The sequence below is a fragment of the Triturus cristatus genome, chromosome 8, assembly GCF_964204655.1.
Source record: "Triturus cristatus chromosome 8, aTriCri1.1, whole genome shotgun sequence".
NCBI lineage: Eukaryota > Metazoa > Chordata > Amphibia > Caudata > Salamandridae > Triturus > Triturus cristatus.
The window spans coordinates 522,295,411-522,317,262 of NC_140591.1; the positions used below are offsets into that span (position 1 = coordinate 522,295,411).

Genomic DNA, 21,852 nt, shown 5'->3' on the forward strand with positions numbered 1-21,852 from the left:
TTATTTTTATTTCTGCATGAGATCGGCAGACTGTTTTGAGAGCATTGACGCCATATTTCTAATTATTGTATATGCACCTCGGCATGTCATTATGACTTGTTTAAACCTCAGGCCAACGAGACATATTTACATTGTTATGTATACATCAGGAATTTGATCAAGTTCAATAATCAACATTACCTGCTCATTTGCGCAATATGCAGCTTTTCATATTTGTCAATGAATTATTTGCATTTTGCATCTTTGCATGTTAAAATCAGTATGTTGCACTAGCTATTTTCCCGATGACACAGTCCACTTTCTATGTCCATTGCAGGCCTGATGGCGGGATGAGGGCTATATATTTTAAAAATCCTATGGCGCCAATTAGATTGACAAAGCCTGCTGCGCAGGCGAAACGCGTCTCTTTTTATGCGGGGGTCGTGGGAGACCTGAACAACAATAATAGAAGTTTTTCCCATGCACACATTGGGTACGTGCCTCTTCGTTTGGAGCAGGAGTGTTATTTCGATAAAATTTAGCGTTGGCGGTCGGCGCTACACACGTACCACCAGTCAATTTGGGCTCTACTTTTGACCGCAATGGTTGCTGGAGGAGCATGGTAATGCTATGTAGTAGAGCCCCCGGAGAGTTCGCCAGGAAGAGGTACAAGGACGACAACTGTGAAGAGTCTGGATGGCGGAGCGGGGCGGTCTTGCTGACTGCCAGCACGGTTGTCTGTTCTCTGCAGCAGGAAGCACCCTGTCCGATATGCTGGCGCCCTTTGGGGACTGGACACTGCGGTTGCTGATACATAAGCGGTGACGTGTGTTGGACATATCTTATTTATTTTCATCGGTCTCCTCCAACCCCATGCGCACGCCGATGACAAAGATCCATCCCGTGTTGTTTAATTAACATTGACATTTGCGGTACCTCCAATCTATCTATTTGGAATTCGAGTTCCCAGTCCTTTGTGCAACATTCATCCGGTTAAAGACACTGACAATCCGTGAAATATTTGCACTTTCGGAATGACTCTGTCTGTATAAAATAATTCTCGGACACCAGAGCTGCCCAAGGGGATTATGGGTCATGTGGTCCCGCTGAGAAGAACAGCTCCCTCTTTGAGGCCGGTATTTTGCCATCATTACACACAGCAGGAGAAACCAGAACCCCGTGGTCTCATTACCAGCTTTTATTTCTCGTGTTCGTTTTTGCATGCAGCTGACAACACAGTGCGATGCAGTTATGTTCAGTGCAAGGCTTTCATTCACCTAACCGGACAGTTCTTTGCTTTGTTTAGTCACGAGGTAATGAGGGGAGAATCGATACGCATTGTCATGTTACAGCATCATCTGCATTTCTAGCAGTTTTCATTTATTTGTGCAATTTTATTTTTATTCCTGCATGAGATCGGCAGACTGTTTTGAGAGCATTGACGCCATATTTCTAATTATTGTATATGCACCTCGGCATGTCATTATGACTTGTTTAAACCTCAGGCCAACGAGACATATTTACATTGTTATGTATACATCAGGAATTTGATCAAGTTCAATAATCAACATTACCTGCTCATTTGCGCAATATGCAGCTTTTCATATTTGTCAATGAATTATTTGCATTTTGCATCTTTGCATGTTAAAATCAGTATGTTGCACTAGCTATTTTCCTGATGACACAGTCCACTTTCTATGTCCATTGCAGGCCTGATGGCGGGAGGAGGGCTATATATTTTAAAAATCCTATGGCGCCAATTAGATTGACAAAGCCTGCTGCATCGCCAGTAGGTATATAAAGTTAGGACCTATTTTCCATAGGAAATACCCAACATTCTATTTGGAATAACGTTGGAGCCGATGGACGAATCTTCGCAAAATTTTCCAAACTTTTGGCTAGCTCCGGTCCACTCCTATCCTGAAAACTGCACGGTGATTCGTCAAGCAGGGGGCCGAGAAAAAAGGGGGGTCCCAAAACGCGTTTTCCCCATGCATTTTCCAATAGGACCGTTTGACGCAGCTACAGACCGAACTGCTGAACGGAATTACACAAAATTTGGCAAAGAGGTAGACCTCAGTTCAGACTCGTGCCTTTTGCTTAAATGGTGTGAATCCGTTCAGTAGTTCCTGAGAAAATTAGAGTTAAAAGTACATATATATCTATGGCCTTGGAGGATCCGCGCACCCTCCCCGCACCCTCCCGAGCACGAGCTGAATGCTAATTGGCTGCCAACACTCTGAATCAGGAAGTGTTGGCAGCCATCTTGTGCCTTGGTAGAACCGAGGCACAAGAAAACCGAAAAAAAGGCGCAAAAAGCGGCAAGGGGGCAGGGTAGAAACACCCTGACCCCCTAGGCCTGCCCAGGGGGTCCCACAAGGACCCCTAAGGCCAAATGTTCTTTTTTTTTTTAAATCGCGGGATGCGCGTAGGGTCCGCGCAGCCCGCTGATGAAAAAAAACGAAGCGCGGTCTTCCGCGCTTCGTTTACAATTAGCCCCCGGAGGGGCCAAGTCCCAGGGGCAATTTTTAATAGTAACGGGGGGCCCGGAGGGGCCCCCCAGCCCCGGGGACCGCCACCCCCCGGGGCTTTTGAAAAATATGTGGGGGGGGGGGGCTCTCAGTCCCCCCCCAGCCCGAGGGACCACCAGCCCACCAGGTACCTCCAGTAAGCGCCACGGAGCTGCGTTGCAGAGTGTTGTAAAAAGGGGCGTGGCCTCTAAACACCTCTCTGCAATGCAGCTTCCTGGCGCATACTGGAGGTACCTGGTGGGCTAGTTGGCCCCCAGGGGACCTCAGGATTGAAGAGGAATTAATTCCGCAACTTAAAACGCGCCAAAGGGCGTGTTTGCACACGTCACCTCACGACCTGCCCCCTTCCTTCACCATTGTACAAATATTCCTCTAAAATCAGCAGAACTACAAATTCAGATTTACTCATCTGTTATCAGGAGAGAACCCAGAGCTGCATCTTTTAGCCCAGCACTGACCCTGAAAAGTAATTCTAAGCGTACTTACCAGTAACTTGTATTTCCTTCCATAGGAATCCATTGTGTGGTTTTCAGCAGAAAAGTTTCTAAGTGTCTATTTTCACAAACTAAAAAATATTCTTAAAAAATCGTCTGTATGACTTAAACACATTCTTTCAACTGTTTACAGGAGGTTGGCCAGTGCTGGATCCAGGATCCACCACTGAGTAAGAAAAAGTAACGATAACACTACTTACCTGCTAAGTGAATTTTCTGCCATAGGATAACATTGGTGATTCTATGGGAAAAAGTTTCTAAGTGTCAACTTTTAAAATACAATAATATTCCTTAAAAATTACTACTGTAACCAAAGCGCTTTTACTCAAATGTTTACAGCAGATGTCCAAGGACTGAATCTAGGATCCAGTCCTGTGGTTAGAAAAGTAATCCATAAAGTAACTAATTGCATTTAACTAGAAATTCACATTGAGCTCAATGTTGCTTTGTGTTTGAAATTGTGTTGCCCATTGCAACAACTGTAACTACTGTACTTAAAAGTCTGTTGCCTATTTGCCAAGTATTTAAACTAAAGTAATTCATTCTGAGAAAGTATATTTTGTATTGTAATGTATAATGTAATTATAATGTAATTAAAAAAAATATATCTAAAAATAGTTTAAAAAATGTAGTAAATCAGTATAAAAAAAAATCAGTATAACAATTAATACATTAAAAATTGTCATTTACAAAACCTTTGAAATTCACTGAAAAAACCATAGGTTTCAGGCCTGATATAGTTAGGAATTAGCATTTAAAAAGCCTTAGAAATTCACTGAAAAAACCATAGGTTTTAGGGGTGTTATAGCTAGCTGGACATTTCACTCGAACAAAACCATTGAAATTCCTCCGATATAGTTAGTTGTACTAACTACATCTCGTGCGCCCGCAATCCACTGCTGATGATGTCACATATTACATCATTCATGACATGGTCAGTGACATCACTGATGACATCTCAAATGACATCACTGATGACAAGAGGCGAGGGGGTGAAGACACGAGAATTGTTGGCATCTAAGCTACGAGTAACTTCATATAAGCATGTTTTGTGAATCAGAGCGCCGGGAGGCGGCCTCAAACATGTTTAAAAGCAAGGAAGAAAGAGGGACTATTCATCAGGAGTTAGGAGGGTCGATTAAGACCTGTGTAACCACAAAGTGTTTTGCGCTCGAACGGCTGTACGAGCGCGAAATTAGAAAATGGTGGGAGGGGACCTCACTTCAAAATTATATTGAGGTAAATAGCGTCCCGAGAGGTCTCAGGATTTACACTGTGCCGGCCTATGAATCGCCAGATCCATTGTTATTGGACGAATGGGCAGAACATACCGCAACGTCATGTCAAGGAATTCTGCATATCCTGGTGAAATTTGCATGGAGCGACCGTGACAAGGCGCTACATGACATTGAAGTGTTGGAGGGAGAATTAAATAGGGAGGAGGATCAAACAAAGATTGTTGAGTCTAAGGATCAAATGAAGAAACGTCTCAAGGCTTATGAAGAGAAAATAATATTACGAAAACAAAGTAAATTTGATCGTGACGAGGCAGACTATGCCCATGGGAGGGTTTTAACCTTCGCTAAGAAATATGACAATCCGCGGAAGGAGCTGTTAAGCAAAGGTAAATCCATGGCACAAGTGTCAACAGAAATGACGGAGGAGCCAGTCACCTCGGAGTCAGAAGTTACGGAAAACGAGTCTTCTGAAGAAAAAAACAGAGGGGCCTTTAGATCTGGCCGTGTCCGTACCCCTTTTCGCGAGGAATTCAAACTGATCCGCCAATCTTGGCAGAGAGGGGGTGCGGGAAAGCCACCGGAGAAGTCAGGAAGAGGAAGACAAGGAGGGGGCAGGGGGGCTGCAAGAGACAACATCTCGCCTCCTGCAGCGAGAAGCAAGAAGGTTTACAACAAGAAACGCCAATAATGGAAGACAATCTTACCATCATTAACCTGACGGATAAACAACTTACTAGTACTGAGGAGTCGGTACTTAAGTTGGGATTGACCTTTTGCCCTCAAAGAGACATGGAATTTACTCAAACGCGGATAGATTTATTTACATTTACACGAAAGTTAAAGCATCATAAGTACTTTAAAACGAAACCACAGATTGGTAAACAGACTAAGAAAGGTACTGCAGTCCTTGAAACGGATCTTCTGACAGGGAATGATCTAGATGCCATTATGATACTTGAACAACTGAGAACTGAGGACCAATTAACTTCCATTGGCAGGTCTCAACAGCTATCCATAAGAGGTTTTGAACAACTTGGTGGCCTTACTCCCTTCAAACCTGTATCGAAATTTCATCCTCAGATGACAGTGGATGCTACTGATATTTTTGAGGACGCAGTTGTCAAGGACTTGACTCAATTTAGACGCAAACAAAAATTCATAAAATCCACCAATGGTAACTTCTCTGAGGAGCAACAGCTGGCTCTTATAAATCTGGGCAAAGATGAAGCGGTTGTATATAAGCCTGCAGACAAGGGCGGGAATAACGTCCTCCAGACAAAGAAGAACTATGATGGAACTAAACAATATGGATACCTACTTACCCACAACTGCAAAAGAATACCAACAAAGTACTGGAGAATATCAATCGGTCATATCTAAATGGCACAATAAAGGATTGCTGGACATTGACGAGTTCCTCTTTTTGAGACGCTTGAACCCTACCATTCCTACCTTCTACCATTTGCCGAAGGTGCATAAGAATAGAGCAGCACCACTGGGGAGACCGATTGTGGCATCGCAGGGGAGCCTTACCGAGCATCTATCCATCTATGTTGATTTCTTTCTCCTACCTCACGTGAAGATAAACAAAGAATGGACTGAGAAAGTTGTTGGGTGGCATCGTTTCATTGACGATTTGTTTATCGTGTGGAACGGGCCCCCAGAAACAGCTAGGGACTATATCAAAGTCCTAAATAGGAACGAAGTTAATCTGGAATTTTCGGTTGAAGTTAGCACCACATCTATCAATTACTTGGATGTAAATATCTATGTGGAGTCTGGTCAATTGAAGACTAAATTGTACTGCAAGGCGACAGCGGGGAACTCTGTGCTGGAAGCCTCGAGCAGTCATCCCACGAATCTTATAAGTATCCCCTACAGGGAACTTCTCAGGATAAAACGTAATTGTTCAGATGACAGGGAGTTCCAGATTGCAGCCAGAGCCAGTATGCAACGTTTCAAGCAACGAGGCTACAGTCAGGAAACCTTAAATAAAGCATTCAATAGGGCTAATATCCTCAAAAGAGAAAGCCTGTTGAAGACGAAGGATACCAGCAGGAAGGACTCACTGAAGAGTGGGGGTAAATTTCGCCTCATCACTACATTCTCGAAGAGTGCTACATACTTGAAAAAGATCTTAAGAAAAAGTTGGCACATATTACAGACAGATGAGGTTCTGGGCACTGATCTTCCTCCTAATCCTCTAATAACCTTTAGGAAGGCAAGGTCAATAAAAAATGACCAAGTACACAGTTATTTAACTGATACCCCCAAATCGGCCTTTGGTCCTTTACAAGGTTTCTTCCCGTGTGGGAAATGGAAGGCCTGCAAGACCAGTAAGAGAGTCCTTACTTACGAAATTCCAAATGTAGGAGTACGGAGGACCATTAGAAGGTTTCTTACCTGCACTACTCCTTACAGTGTTTATTGGATCACATGTCCATGTGGCCTACGCTACGCAGGGAGTACCATCCACCCTATAAAAACTAGAATATTAGAACATATGCGGGCAATTGCCAAGGGTGATGAAACTTACCCTGTTGCACTAATGTATTTTGTCAAAATGGCGTGCAACAGGGATCTACTTAGCTATTGTGGGTTAGATCATGTACCTAGTAATCCTAGAGGCGGGGATAGACTGCTGCGGCTCCGTAGATTGGAGTCGAGATACATTATTGATCTGCAAACCAAGACTCCATTGGGACTCAATTGTAGTGAGGAATTGGCTATCCATCTGGGAGATTGACTGTACTCTGTTTGTATCGTTGGTCAGTAGAGGAACCTGTTAGAGGAGGTGAGAGTGTTTTAGCATTTGAACTTCTGATGAACTTTGTTTCTTTAAGGTCCAGATGTCTATTATCTTGCTCACCTATATATCTCTGTATATACCCTATATCTCTGTATACTAATCTTAAATGAGTTTCTGTGAATTATTGAATTGATCCTTTTCCTTTGTCTTTTCTTGTTTTCTTCTTCTTCTCTTCGATTTTCTATTCTATTCTCCCCCTTTTCTTGTAAATATGTAGATATTAGTATGTGTATAAGGCCCACAATAGACACAGGATTATGAGTAATGACTCGGTTGATTTGTTTTCACCATTTGTTGCAAGCCCATACAGGGCAGGATTGAGTATTAAATATCCTTCATCTAATATTTATTGTAAGCTCTAATCGAAGATGATAGGTGCCCATCGATGGGCTTCATTGAAGTGTACTATGAATTATGTTAGCGCCGATATATGATGTTGCATGATTATCTTACTTGTCGTATTTTTGACATTCTAAGATGGCGCTTATTTTGCAGGGGCAGTGGGGAGTTACTATGGTCCCTTGTTGATTTCTGTTGAACAAATGTGTGTTTAAATACGTGTCTGAACGGCGCTTCGGTAAACATATAAGAAGGTTTAGACTGAAACACGTCTGTTTGTTGCTGTGTTTGTTTTGTGTCAATAAAGACTCAAACGACCCCCGGGAGTGCCTTTTTTCCTGAAGGATGTAAAGGAGAAGTGGAGCGGTAATACATATATATATATACACAAATACATACACACACACACACACACACACACACACACACATATATATATATATATATATATATATATAAATATATATATATATACATATACACACACACACACACATACACACATCTATATATAACCGTCCACAGATGTATGAAGGACACAGAGAAGAGCAGCTAAGGAGCAAAGAGCCGAGCGACCTGAGCCCCTGCTTCGGAAGTGCATATGAAAAGTGAGGGCCAAGACCATGTGCACCAACAACGCGTCTGGCACAGAACCAACTTTCGACAAGGAAGAAACCAGACCGGTCTTAGACCTGAAGGAAGACCAACGACAGAAGCACTTTCTAGCTCCAAAGAGTAAAGAGTAGACAATATCACCAGAATCAAACACAACCAACGCTGTGGCGCAAGTTTGCCCAGCAGTTACTCAGTGCCTGCGAACGTGCCCAGTGTGTGGTAACATACCATGCCAAAACTGAATACGGAAAAGAAACTGTCTCTGAAGTGGAACAGAACAGCACGCTCACAAGAGACAGACACTAGCTTACGACGAAGAAGGCCAACATTGGCAAAATGGCAGAAACACAGCGAAACGCTTGAAAAGACAGCCAAGGCAAGAAAAGGAGCATACGTGAACACGCTGGGACGAGCCAAACGTGGTGCAAACCCAATAATATTATGGAGAGGTCTGCATCCGCAGAGGCAGGAGGGAACCAAGTACGAACATGTTAAAGAGTGAGGAAGCGAAAAACATACCGCTATGTCTACAGCATGAACTATAGTAAAACTCCCCAGATAGGAGATAGATAATCCTAAATAGACCTCGCCTGATCCTCAGCAAGGAACTGCTCACCCAGGAAGAACATTTCCTGAAGCATCGTACTCACATCACCCAGGAAGACATCTCCTGTGGCAAGTAAGAATGACTATACAATAACCAACCAATACCCCAAGTAGGGGATGTTACATCCCTAAAAAATGCAAGGGAACCCCTCTTGAGCCTAGCTCTTATACAGAGGAATTGAAAATAATCACAGAAACAACTGCATAGCTGTACAGTACATCTGGGAAATAACAGCTTGAACACAGATACTGACACCAGAGAAAAGTAGTGGCAATAGCCCAATGCAAAACAAAACAAGAAGTCCGCAACAAGGGACTAGAAAGAATGCCATTTGCTGAATACCAGACATGAGATGCTGAACCACTGAGTCCGCATGACAACCAAAAAGATGGGCCCCATCAAAGGGCAATTCCCGAAGACACTTCTGAACATTTTCAGGAACACTGCTATCACACAGCCAAGCATGGCGACGTGATAGAATCAGTGGTGTCCATGGCTGATCGAATTGAATTTTTCACCAGCTCATGACTATCCTGAAGTATCCGAATCAGGTCAGCCCGAGGGCCTTTTGGAAGGGAGGGAAGGAAGCGCTCAACCTAGTCCCAGATGGCGAAAGTAGCACGTGCAAACACGCAGGACGTATTCAAGAACCTGAGGGCCGAGCTCGTGAACACAAACATTTGCCGACCACATGTGAACCCTCAGGGACCTCATCTTCTGTTTGAAAACAAAAAACAGGCCAGAGGAACCGCTTCTCCTGGATCCACATTTGCAGCACGGAAAAGAAGAAAACCGACGTCAGTGCGCCAGAATGGACTTGTATGGCTCCACTGACTCCATATCCGTGGACGACATCAGAGTGGAGCCATGCGATGCTGTCCCCCGGCGCGCAGAGGTACTGATGAAAAATCTCCGGATCCAGACTGGCACCTGGGGGATATTCTAAGTTAAGGAATCTGCGCCTAGATGTCTCTATCAGACACCTTTTCCAGATTTCCAGATTCTCCATTTGTCTGTATTGGACGCTAGATGCTGTGTTGGCACTCAGCACCCAGCCCCGCCCGTGCCGCTGAAGGTTTAAGTTTAGTGCTGCCTTGTGGCACCCCCTGTGCTTACTCTAACCCCCGGAGACTGGGTTCCAAAACCGTGCTACTCACCTGCAAGTAGTACTGATTCGATTGCCTTCTTTCTCCATAGGATAACATAGGCAGCAGATACAGAGTTTGACCCGTGCACCCGGCTGCCCCTGTGCTGCACTGAGGTCACTTGCCTGGTACTGATTCTTCATCCGAAAGCTCAATTTCGCAAATCGTTTACTTTTCTTCAAATTGCTGACAGTGTTTCCTCCCATAGGAAAACATTGTACTGATTGAAAAATACAGTGTCCACTTTTTACATTGATAAACAGTGATATTGCAGAACGTATTTTACTGCAACAAAGTATATTTGGTTCTATATAATAAATATACACAAAGTAATATTTTTACAATCCATTGGTCTCGGATTTAGTCAATGAGTGTGTGTAATCATTTCTTGCCTGTATATGAACAAATGCTTAGCACAGCCCTCTGATAAGCCAAATTGTTTGCCCACACTACCACAAAAGAGAGCTTTAGTATTTAGACATGGCCCTTTTTGCAGGTTTATCACCAAACGTTTTGCTTCCATTTTTCTGGCTTGTTTTTGTTGGTGTTAGGACTCTGGGCACTTTACTACTGCTTATCAGTGCTAAAGTGCATATGCTCTCTGTGTAAATTGTGATTAGGATTGGTTTTCCATGATTGGTCTATTTGATATACTGGTAAGTCCCTAGTAAAGTGCACTGTGTGTGCCCAGGGCCTGCAAATCAGATGCTACTACTGGGCTGGACTGTTCCCATGAGGAACAAGGTCATGATTGATTTGCATATGGCTGGGTCCAACTTGGGTGGCATAGTGAGCAAAAGAACAATGGATTAAACCCAGATCTATGACTGGGGTAAATGGTAAAAACGTTTCAGCACTTTGCCCATCATCAGGTTGTGTTTGCTATGTTCGCCCAAAGTAGCCAAGGATAAGCCCAGATGGGGGTCTTATTCTCGCTGTGCCGCTGGATTCAAGCTAGCCTGGCTGATGAGGGGTGAAAACCCGAAACCAATCCCAGGATGCTGGATTCCGGTCCAGGAAGGACCTGGCTTTGGCAGTCCTGGCTGGCCTGTTCCCATGAGGCACAGGGTCAAGACTGATTTGTATGTGGCATGGTGAGCAAAAGAACAATGGATTTAACCCAGATCTATGGGGGTGAATGTTTGATTTGCTCTGCATTCCGTCCATCATCTGTGTTCAACATTCTGTCCGTCAAGTAGCCTTTCAAATGTGTCTCAGATCTGCCACTACCAAGCACGATGACACTGCAGCCCTGATGCCTGCCGATGCCGTCCCCACATCGACTCAGACACTGTCCTCAAGGCCGCTGCCTACATCTGGGCCAAGGGAGCGCACAAAGCACTTCCCAACGCCGACCGATGCCAGCGCCTCCTGTCCACCATCGCGGAGTTGATACCTGACGTAGGTGACTGCCTGACGCAGCACCATTGTATGGTACCGACGCACCGCAGCTACGCTACCTCCCCTGTACAGTAAGAAACCAACAACTCACCTCCCCTGCATTAGTAAGCAACCCGACGCTTTGCCTCACCTTCCCTGTGGCAGTAAGGAACCGACGCCTCACCTACCCTGTGGCTGAAAGGAACCGGCCCCTCATCCCATCTGTGGCTGAAAGGAACCGGCGCATCACCTCCCCGACGCCGATATTTGAATCATCACAAAAGCTGCTGTTTCTCTGGGGATCCGTGTGACATGGATGGACCGAGCAGCTCGCGGTCGGCGTCGTACTTTGGATTTGTACTGGTCACAATGTTGAGATAACTCCAGTTGGGGCTATTGTCTTCTAAGAGCTATCATTTTACAAGAAACCTTTGTAATACTGATATTTTGAGTTGTATATGTTGGATTTCTGTTGTTTTGGTCTTGTTTGGTTTGGATTAAGATACTTTATTTTTCTAAACTGGTGTAGTGTCCATTTGTGGTGTTTTCACTGTGCTACTGTGGTTTATATACAAATGCTTTAAGCATTGCCTCTGTAGTAGAGCCTGACTGCTCTGTGCCAACCTACCAGAGAGTGAGCAAAGGCAAATTTAGTATACTTTCCTTCTGAAGGAACCCTACTAGCCACTGTAAAGCCTCTGGGGATCGACTGTACTCTTTGCACACTATACCTTACTTTGGTAGAGTATATACAGAGCCAGCTGCCTAGAGTATCCATTATGTTTACAAACATATACTTTTCACAAAATATATAATACAACCTATTAACCAAAAATCCTTTATACCCACTATTTTAGTACTTTTATTTATGTTGATATACATTCCAGTCAGTTGAAATGTTTAGAAGTTTTGCGTCACTAGCCATTCGCAAATTGGTGTTCGTATTCCCTAAATGGGAACCTATAAGTTGCATCGTACTGGAGATGTATAATACCATTGACACAAATCCTATAGGAATATTGACTCGATTGCACACAAAAGTTTACCTGAATCAGTAGTAACAAATTTGTCATTAATCATTGCATCTGTTTTTTTTTTCCAATGTAGTATTTTTAACAGGGCACCTTATCAAACTGTGTGTGGGGAGAACACAATCCTGGCAACTCAGAAAAGGTTACTCCCCATTCCAAGGTTGGAACTCTGAATGGCGATTTCATATTGCACCCCGTGGACCAATATTAGTCATGCAAATTATTACTGTACCAAAAGCCTGCCTCGAGTCACAATAAGCTAGTAAATATTCTGAAAAAAACCCTTTCAGTGGCACTGACTGGGTCACAAATCCAGAAACAATCCATGTAGAACCATGACGGCAAGGATGCATTAGTGGAATTCTAAAGCGTCACCTAATTTACAAGTAAAACATCACACTTACCTCTTTTTAGACCAAGCAACTCGTTTTTCTTTTGCTGTCTTTGTAGCTTATCTTTTTCAGCCTTCTCCTTTGCTAATCTGGCACGCCTCTGTTTTTCATCTGCTTCCCTTCTTCTCATGTTTTCCTTTGATGCTTGCTGCAATAGATCAAACTAAATTCACTAAAAGTTTATGCAGGGCTGTTTTACCTACACATATGTGTGACACGTGCAGAATTTTTGCAGCAGGGGTCTTGGTAGAAAGCTCAAACATTGTGTCACCAGAATCGGAGAAAGGATAGAGTTATCAGGTAAGCTGAATGAGTGACAGTGGATGAAGCCAAAGGAGATTCTTGAATTTAAGTGGATGTAATATGTATGTGGGAACTTTTGGGAATCTCAGAGTTAGTCCAGAAGTCTCAGTCGGAGACAGAGTACTGCGAGAGAGGGGGCAATAAATAAAAGAATATCTACCTTTGACAAAACACTGACACTAGCACAGAATATTTGGGGGTCAGACTGTTCCGTCAATCTGAGTACCAGTAGCTCATCTTTATCAGGCATGAGGAGCAGATAAATTGTCAAAAGATCTGGTTAAGCAGTAAGTGGGCGACATGATGTGGAGCACCACTTACTGGGTTACCAACTCAGGTAGAGTTAGGGAATCAGTTTGGACTACACTCTTCTGATGAGGAGTCATAACTGCTCCGGACAATGACCCACAGTCAATTTTGAAAGCTACATACGTCTCAGCAGGGTGCCCAGGTATGTAGGGCATGGAAAAGATAGTAGTGAAGAGAAGCCTCTTTGAATGGAGATTAAGTACCTCATTTGTGAGACAGAAGCACGCCACAACTCATGTCTCCTGCTTTGATACATTTTTTCTTTTTTAAATGAACGCCATCGGCAAAGTGGTGTAACAAGAATGGTGTGGGTGTGTTATGATGAGCGCTGCACAACATAACAAGCAAATTTTTTTTTTTTTAAACTGTTGTGATGTGTAACCCATAAATAACCTTTCACTGTATTTTTTTGTCAATCTCTGGGGTATACATCCACTTTCATTCCACAGAGTGCATTTGCTGTGAATTTTTTTCAACTGAGCAAAATTCCCAATTTTGACTAATATGGTGATTTTCAAGATTGCAGATATTTTTATTATCCACTTCTTCAGCCAATCACACCTTGCAAAATATCAAATGTGAAAATGTGACTGGCAGAATGAATGGATTTAGATTTAAAATATACAAAAAGGTTAACTATTTTTAAGCACATTTTGCAATTTTATATAATTCTAATATTTCCAAAACATCTGGAAGCATCTACATTACACCACAAAAAAGCATGTTTTCTTAAAGGTCTACATTCTCAGTAAGGCTGCAGTAATTCCATTCAGCGGTTTTTACTGTAATAGCGAGAAAACAAATTCTAATTGTAGCTAAATGAAAAACAGATTTTTTACACCCCCTTCCGATTTTTCCTGTGTACAGAACCGCAGGGACTTCAGCTGCTTACACTAAGTGAGCGCCTTTTTAATGAACTTATGAAGCATCATCAAATAGTGGCAAGAGTCATTAACGGAGTCTCTAAACTTAGAAAATAAATCGCTGTAAGCAGTGACGGGCCAGACAGACAGACAGACAGACAGACAGACAGACAGACAGACAGACAGACAGACAGACAGACACACACATACATTATAGTTAGGCCTCTGCAATGCAGTGCTTATGACCTCACATATTACATCACTCATGACATGGTCAGTGGCATCACTGATGACATCATCCACAAACGAACTCACACATCCACTAACAGCCCTAAACAACCTCTCTTGCACCCACTCACATACCCATCAACAGACCCATAAAAGTACTCCCACAACCACTCACTCATTCATAGAGCCACTCAGACCCACTGACTCATAGCCACTCAAACACTCCCTCACCCATACAGCTACTCATACAACCAGTCACTTGCCTATATAGCCACTTATACAGCCACATACTCACCCATGCAATTACTCAGACACCCACTTATTCACCGATACAGCCACACTCACCCATACAAGCACTCACACATCCACTTACATATCCATACAAGGACTCACACATCCACTCACTCACCCATACATCCATTCACAGACAATTACTCTACAATACAGCAAATCACACCAATGCAATTAACAAACACCCAATCAAACAACCACTCACTCATGCATACAGCCACTTTCACAGCCGGTCACTCACTCACAGTCATTCAGACATCTACAACCACTCACACACCCATACAACCACTTACACACCTACAAAACCACTAACAGCCACTCACAGACCCATGCAGACACTCATACACCCACATAAACCCTCACACACTGATATAGCAACTCACACATACTCTCACACCCAGAAAACTACTCATACACCCACTCACTCAGACCCACATAACCCCTCACACACTCATACAGCCACTTACACATCCACTCAAGCACCCACTCACTCACCCACACAAGGTCCAAACTAGGGGTGGGAGAAGAATTTTGCTCCGCCAGTAGAGTTCACAGAGTATTGCCCACTCTGCGCGGAGTTTCACAAAACTAAACAAAGTGGAGCGGAGCTGAGTTTTTTCTCTCGGGCGCTCACAGGAAAAAAAACCTTGCACTGGATCTCCTCCAGGTGATATTTTTCAAAACGGGCGGTCATGGAAGGTTGCAAACGCTTGTGTTGAGAAATCACCTGCTCACGTTGAGGAAGCGGACGTTCAAGAAGAATGTATATGCGAGCGGCAGAAAGCAGCAGCGCACTCTGATGCGACAAACTTCCAGCACTTAAATTCAGTGTGCGCAGCACCACTTAATAGACTCTACCGCTGGCGGAACTCTGTGGAGCACGGTGGAGTTTTTGCAGCTATTTGCAGCGTTCCACAGAGTAGAACTCCACCCAGACCTAATCCATACAGTCACTCACACACGCCAACTGACAGACCCATATAGCCACCTCACACACCCACTCACCAACCTTAGCAGCCACTCACACACCCACTCTCAAGTCCTACAGGTTACAGTTGAGAAATTAAATATACAAAAATCCTTAAAAATTCACTAAATAAAATAAAGGTTACAAGAACCTTATAGTTAAGAAATAAAAAAAAGTAGCAGTTTACACAAAAAGGGGGTGTGGCTTGGTGAGCCCGTATGGGGGACGCTAACTAAGTGCGCTCCGAGCAGTCAGGCCTCATCATCTGCCATCACTTGCCACTCACATCAATTTACCACCGCGGTCCTAGGGTACCCATTGTCACTGAGTAGCGATGCTGCAGAGGCCGGGCGCATCGGTGGGTTCCGCTGGGTGGAATCTCAGGCGCGCGGGGCCTGCGTGGTGGCTGCTGAAGTGCTACACAGAAAGACTGGATGGAGGCTGCTGTCGCGAGCGATGCAGCGCCCGGGGAGGTCTGCAGCGGAGTTGAGCGCGGAGCCTGCCCAGGCCTCTGGTATTGCTATACACGGCCTTGAAGACACCGGGCTGATTCTCACGTTGAGAGATGTCATAAGAGGGAAGAGTTCCGAAATCCTTCCAACAATTACAGGAGGAATAACTCCACAGCAGCCAGTTTTACGAATGCCTACAGTTCTGAGATGCTCTACTCTCATATATTCGTGACAAACAGGCTGTTAATGGGAGGTTTAGGTCCCCATAATATTAGACAAATTAATCAGACTCTGGTTACACATAGCCCCAACACCTTGAAAGCCTTGTGGGAGAGACTTGGAGGGGAGACATAGAAGACTAGGACGACGATGATTGGAGAGCGGCTTTGGCACCCCCTCGGTGCAGCCATATCCTCTTGCTACCGTCTCATCCAATTCAAGTATCTAAATAGGGCCTATTATACCAGACGAATAAGTTACTTACCTTCGGAAACGATACATCTGTAAGAAACATAGGTTAGTTATAGATTCCTTACCTTAGAATTACCCCCATGCGTCAGACTGGATCCGGAAAGTTTTTCGTTAGCAGAACCCCTGCGTGACGCAAGGTGGCGTCGCTCGACTCCGCGTCCGGTGTCGTGGTCGCCGGGATGACGTTGCGGTAGCTACATAAACGCCGCCCTCGAGTGCTGACGTCAGTTCTGTACATGACTTTCCACGCCAGAAGCACAGAGCCATGCAAGACACTGACCCCTGGTGCACAAAACTAGGGCCCTGAAAGGAAGTCCTTAACCCTAGAAGTCAGTTCGCAGAACGGGGAGGATGGGTGAGGCGGTGAGAAATCCATAACTAATCTATGTCTCTTAGAAATGTATCGTTACCGAAGGCAAGTAACTTGTTCATCTGAAAGAGACAATTAGCTATGAATTCCTCACCTTAGAATAGATACCCCAGCAATACATTCCCCGGTGGTGGGTCTGCGAACCAAGTTCACACCAGAAAGTCCTGGAGAAACGAACGGCCGATGAAGCCGCCTCTCCGGACTTGGCTGTCCAGGCTGGAGTGTTTGATGAACGTGTGCAGCGATGCCCACATAGCTGCCTGACAGATGTCATTTAGGGGGACTCCCCATCCCAAAAGCAGTAGTAGCTGCCATCGCCCTGGTGAAATGGGCGAGCAACCCCACTGGAGATTCCCTTTTCGCTTAGCAATAGCAGATTTTGATGCAAAGAATGACCCATCAGGGGGGGAGGAGCCTAGCGCGCAACCAAGATGGCCGCATAGGTGCGAGGCTCCCGAGGACCTCCGCAACCTCCCACGACTATCCTGAATTTATCCTGTCTCGGATGAGGGGAATGTGTTGGTGAGCCTGAGCTGAGGTGGCACCCGTTTCCCGTTGTCAAATCGGACCTCGGACACCGGAGTGAGCACCGATGGAAGTCTGCGGCCTTCTCCTCGCCAGACCCCGGATTTGCGCTGAGGGGTGACCCAGTGACAAAGTGAACAACAGCGGCGGGCCGGGCCTGGCCTGGCGAGTCGCGCACCCCGCGCTTTCGCTTTCGCACCCCCTTGCAATCACTGCAGGGTTGGGTCGCGGGGCTCCTTGTGTTGGTGTGGTCTCGCTGGGAGACTTGGCCTGCCCGCCGGCTGTGACCCACCCCGCCGATCGGGGGTGGCCCCCCCCCCCGGAGCTTGTGGCCCTGATTGCCTGCCCTTCACGACGTGACTGGTGCGACCGGGAGACTAGTGGCCATGGCCACCAAACAAGATGGAGACCGGGCAAAGACCAAGCCGACCCGGCGTGGCACCACCCATCAGGCCAACAGTATGGACCGCTATACCCTCCAGAAGGGATCTCCCGGCGGACCGCACAAATCCCCTGAGGACCCTCCTGATGCCCCGGACCTGCCCACGGATCTGACTCTGCGGGATGTCATGGGCGCCATTGCCGAGATGAAGGCCTCGGTAGGCCAGCGGTTCGACACACTGGCACAGAAGATCGACTCGGTCCTCGTGGATGTTGGCCTGGTGAGGGCCGATCTTTCCAAGACCAACGACCGAGTTGATTCTTTGGCCCACACCGCATCGGGCCTTACTACTGATGTGGCGGCGCTACAAACAGAGGTGCGCCGGCTTAGTCAGGCGAGCGGGCTTATGGATCGGCGCCTGGAGGACTCCGAGAGTCGGGCCCGGAGAAACAACATCCGCATCATCGGAGTACCCGAGGGACGGGAGGAAGCGGCGGCGGACCTATTTGTGGAGGACCTGATCGCTACCCATCTCCAGCCACGGGGGCTGAGTAAATTCTTCGCGGTGGAGCGGGCTCACAGGGTTCCCGGGGGAAGGCCGAAGGTCGGAGCCCCTCCGCGGCCCCTCATTGCCCGGATTTTCAACTTTCGGGACAGAGACGCTATCCTCCAAGCCTCCAGACTGTTGGGGCCGGTTAAGCTTGACAACATGGAGGTGAACTTTTATCCGGATTTCACCCCAGCGGTCCAGAAGCAGAGACTGAGCTTCCAAGGCGTCAAGCGCCGTCTTCGGGACTTGAACCTTAAATACGCAATGCTCTTCCCAGCCAAGCTGCGAGTGGAGGTAGAGGGTCGCACGCACTTTTTTGATCGCCCCGAAGCGACCGGAGACTGGCTGGACACTCTGTCTGGGGATCGTGATCTGGGGGGCGGGGGGGCGGCGGGGGGAGACGGCACACTGGATCGGGACTGAGGGGGTGATGTTGGGCTTCACTCTGGACAAAAATGTTGCCACTCTCGATTAAGCATCTGTCTGTATAATTTCCCCTCCTATGGAGGTTGTGTGGGGTCTCCTGGGGGTTCTCCCTCCTCCTCTAGGGTGCTTAGCTAGTTTTTATTATATATATGGGGCGACCGGCACACTGCACGTTGGGGGGGCTGTTCGGGCTCATGCAGGGGTGCAGGGAGGGGGGAGTTTTGTTGGGGTGGGTGGGTAGGGATGGGGGGGTGTTGTTCGTTTTCACCACAAGGCAAAAGTATCATTGTGCTAGCTCTATAGTGCTCTCGGGGGGACGAATGGTGGCTCTTGTCTATGATGGGGGGTAGGGAACTAACTCTTTTGTCCTGGAACGTGAATGGACTGGGGGACAGGATTAAACGTGGGGTGGTCCTGCAGTTCTTGAAGCGAATCTCGCCCGATGTAGTTTTTCTGCAGGAGACACACCTCATTGGCAACTCCTTCTGCGCCATGAATCGGCGTGGCTATCGCCTAGTGGCCCATTCGGGCCTTACGCCTGGCTCAAGGGGTGTGGGCATCATGGTTAAGAACTCGCTTCCGCTGGAGATTGATGAGGTGCTCCATGACGACAGGGGACGTTACGCGGTCTTGGTGGGAAGGATGGAGGGCAAAGTGGTGGTTTTTGTGTCAGTATACGTCCCACCGGGGCTACAGTCGACTACCTTTGCGGACCTGGGGCGCCTCCTCCTTGGCCTTCTGGGGGGGGATTCTGGTGGTGGGGGGGGGATTTCAATGCGGTGGTTTCCGGGACTGTGGATCGTCACCCCCCTAGGGACCTCCCCCGGGCCCAAGCGTGGCTCTCTGGTCTATTGGACACTTTGGGATTGGTGGATTGCTGGCGTTTAAAACATCCCACGCAGTTACAGTATACCTTCCATTCGGGGGCCCATGGTAGTCTCTCACGACTAGATTATGTCCTGGTCCCGGCGGCCTATGTTGGGAGGGTGGGAGAGGTGCGCCATTTGGCATGGGGTATCTCGGACCATTCCCCGCTCCTGTTACACCTGGACCTTTTTTCCGAGGGGTGAGGGTAGGGTGGTCCCGATCAATCCCTGGTACTTGCGCGACCCCACTATTCGCGCTGAATTGATTAAATCCCTCCAGCGCTACTTTGACGAGAATGTGGGGTCCGTGCCTTCGGCTGTCTCACTGTGGGAGGCATTCAAGACAGTACTACGAGGAGAGGCCCTGTCCCTCATTTCCCACACCCGGAGGCGCGAGCGGGAGGAGGTGACCCGGGTGGAAGCTGAGATAGCCGAGTTGGAGGGTAATCTAGAAAGTGGGGTGACGGATGCCGTATTGCATGTCCTCCAACTCAAGCAAGCGGCCTATAGGGCCCTCGTCACGGAGGCAGCCAGGGGCCTCAGTAGAGAGCAACAGGGGAGATTGTATGATGTGGGTGATAAGGCTGGTAAATTGATTGCGTGGCTGGACAAAAAGGAGAGAGCGAGTCGTGTAGTCCCGCTGATTGAGAAAACAGACGGTGTGTGTGTTACTGAGCCGGAAGAAATTGTCTCCTGCTTCGCGGACTATTTCCGTGGGGTGTATTCCCCGGTGTCTTCCTGCTCTGAAGAGGATTCCCGTACCCTGCTCAGGGATATCGCGCTCCCTTCCCTTTCGGAGGAGGACAGAGTGTCGTTGGACGCCGCTCCAACCTCCGACGAAATCGCCCTTGCCATATGTTCGGTCGCTTCCGGCAAGGCCATGGGTCCTAATGGTCTCCCCATCGAGTTGTACAAATTGAGACCGGATACGCTGGCACCACATCTCCGATCGATGTTCCTGGAGGCCCATTCGGTGGGCTCCCTCCCGCTGGACCAGCGTCTGGCTACAATCGTGGTTATCCACAAGGAGGGGAGACCTCGGGACCGGGTTTCATCCTATCGGCCCATTTCGCTACTGAACGCGGAGCCTAAAATTCTCGCCAAGGTCCTGGCCAATCGGCTGGTCGGCGTGGTGGGCGAACTGGTTCACCAGGATCAGTCCGGCTTTATTCCCCATCGTAACACAGCTCTTAACTTGCGGCGTTTGCATGGGGTGCTTGCACGTGTTCAGTACATACGGGAGCCGGCCATTTTGGCATCCCTGGACGCCACCATGGCGTTTGATACGCTTGAATGGCCATACATCTGGGCGATGCTTGCGAAGTTTGGCTTTGGCGCAGGGTTCATCAGTTGGGTCAAATTGCTGTATTCGGGCCCATTGGCGCAGGTGGTGGTGAACGGTAGAGTATCGGCTCCGTTTGAGCTGGGCCGGGGCACGCGGCAGGGCTGCCCCTTATCGCCGCTCCTTTTTGCGCTTGCCTTGGAGCCCCTGGCGGAGTGGCTGCGGTGGGAGCCTTCCATCCGTGGTCTCCGTTGGACCCCCGAGCATGAGGACCGCGTATCCCTATACGCCGATGACATCCTCTTGTACCTAGCTTCCCCACGTAACTCACTTATAGTACTGGTTGATGTTTTGCATTCATTTGGTCGTAACTCCGGCCTTGTCATCAATTGGGCTAAATCGTGCGTGTATGTTCTCTCTGGGGAGGCGCCCATTCTCCCGCGGGGCTGTCCGATCCAGATCGCCCCGCAGGGATTTCGGTACCTGGGTGTCTTCATTACTCTGGACCCGGAGGCCCGGTATGATCGGAACTTGCTTCCCCCCCTCCAGCGCCTGAAGGAAGATGTCACGCGCTGGCGGCGCTTGGCGCTCTCGCCGCTCGGCCGGGCGGCATTGTTTAAGATGAAGTCTCTGCCGCGCTTCCTCTACGCTTTGCAGAATACTATGGACCCCGTCCCAGCGCGCTACTTCCGTGAGGTGGAGAGTTTGCAGCGCCGCCTGTTCTGGGACGGGAGGCCGCGTATCGCCCTGGCGAAGCTGACGCTCCCATGGTATGACGGCGGGATTGCCCTCCCGGATATCAAACGATACTATTGGGCCTCCCAGCTGGCTGCGATTAATCACGGCCTGTATGGGCCCGCTTTAAACCCGGCATTCGAAATGGATAAGATGCTACTCCCGGGTGGGGACTATAATCGAGCGCTCTACTCCAGCACGCCCGACGCTCGGCTGACCGGCCCCACGCGTGTCATGGTGCGAGTGTGGCACGCGGCTAATGTGGCGATGGG

The 21,852-nt window shown here is 47.4% G+C and overlaps 1 protein-coding gene across 3 annotated transcripts in view; it reads right to left on the minus strand.

The window, feature by feature from the left end:
- The window catches only part of DIAPH3 (diaphanous related formin 3), a 2,278,729-nt gene that overhangs the window by 519,601 nt on the left and 1,737,276 nt on the right, over positions 1 to 21,852 (minus strand). For all 3 annotated transcript variants that reach the window (XM_085621985.1, XM_085621986.1, XM_085621987.1), the window contains one exon: positions 12,573 to 12,708. In XM_085621985.1, the coding sequence (XP_085478111.1) occupies positions 12,573 to 12,708 (136 nt within the window). The remainder of the gene's footprint in view (positions 1 to 12,572; positions 12,709 to 21,852) is intronic.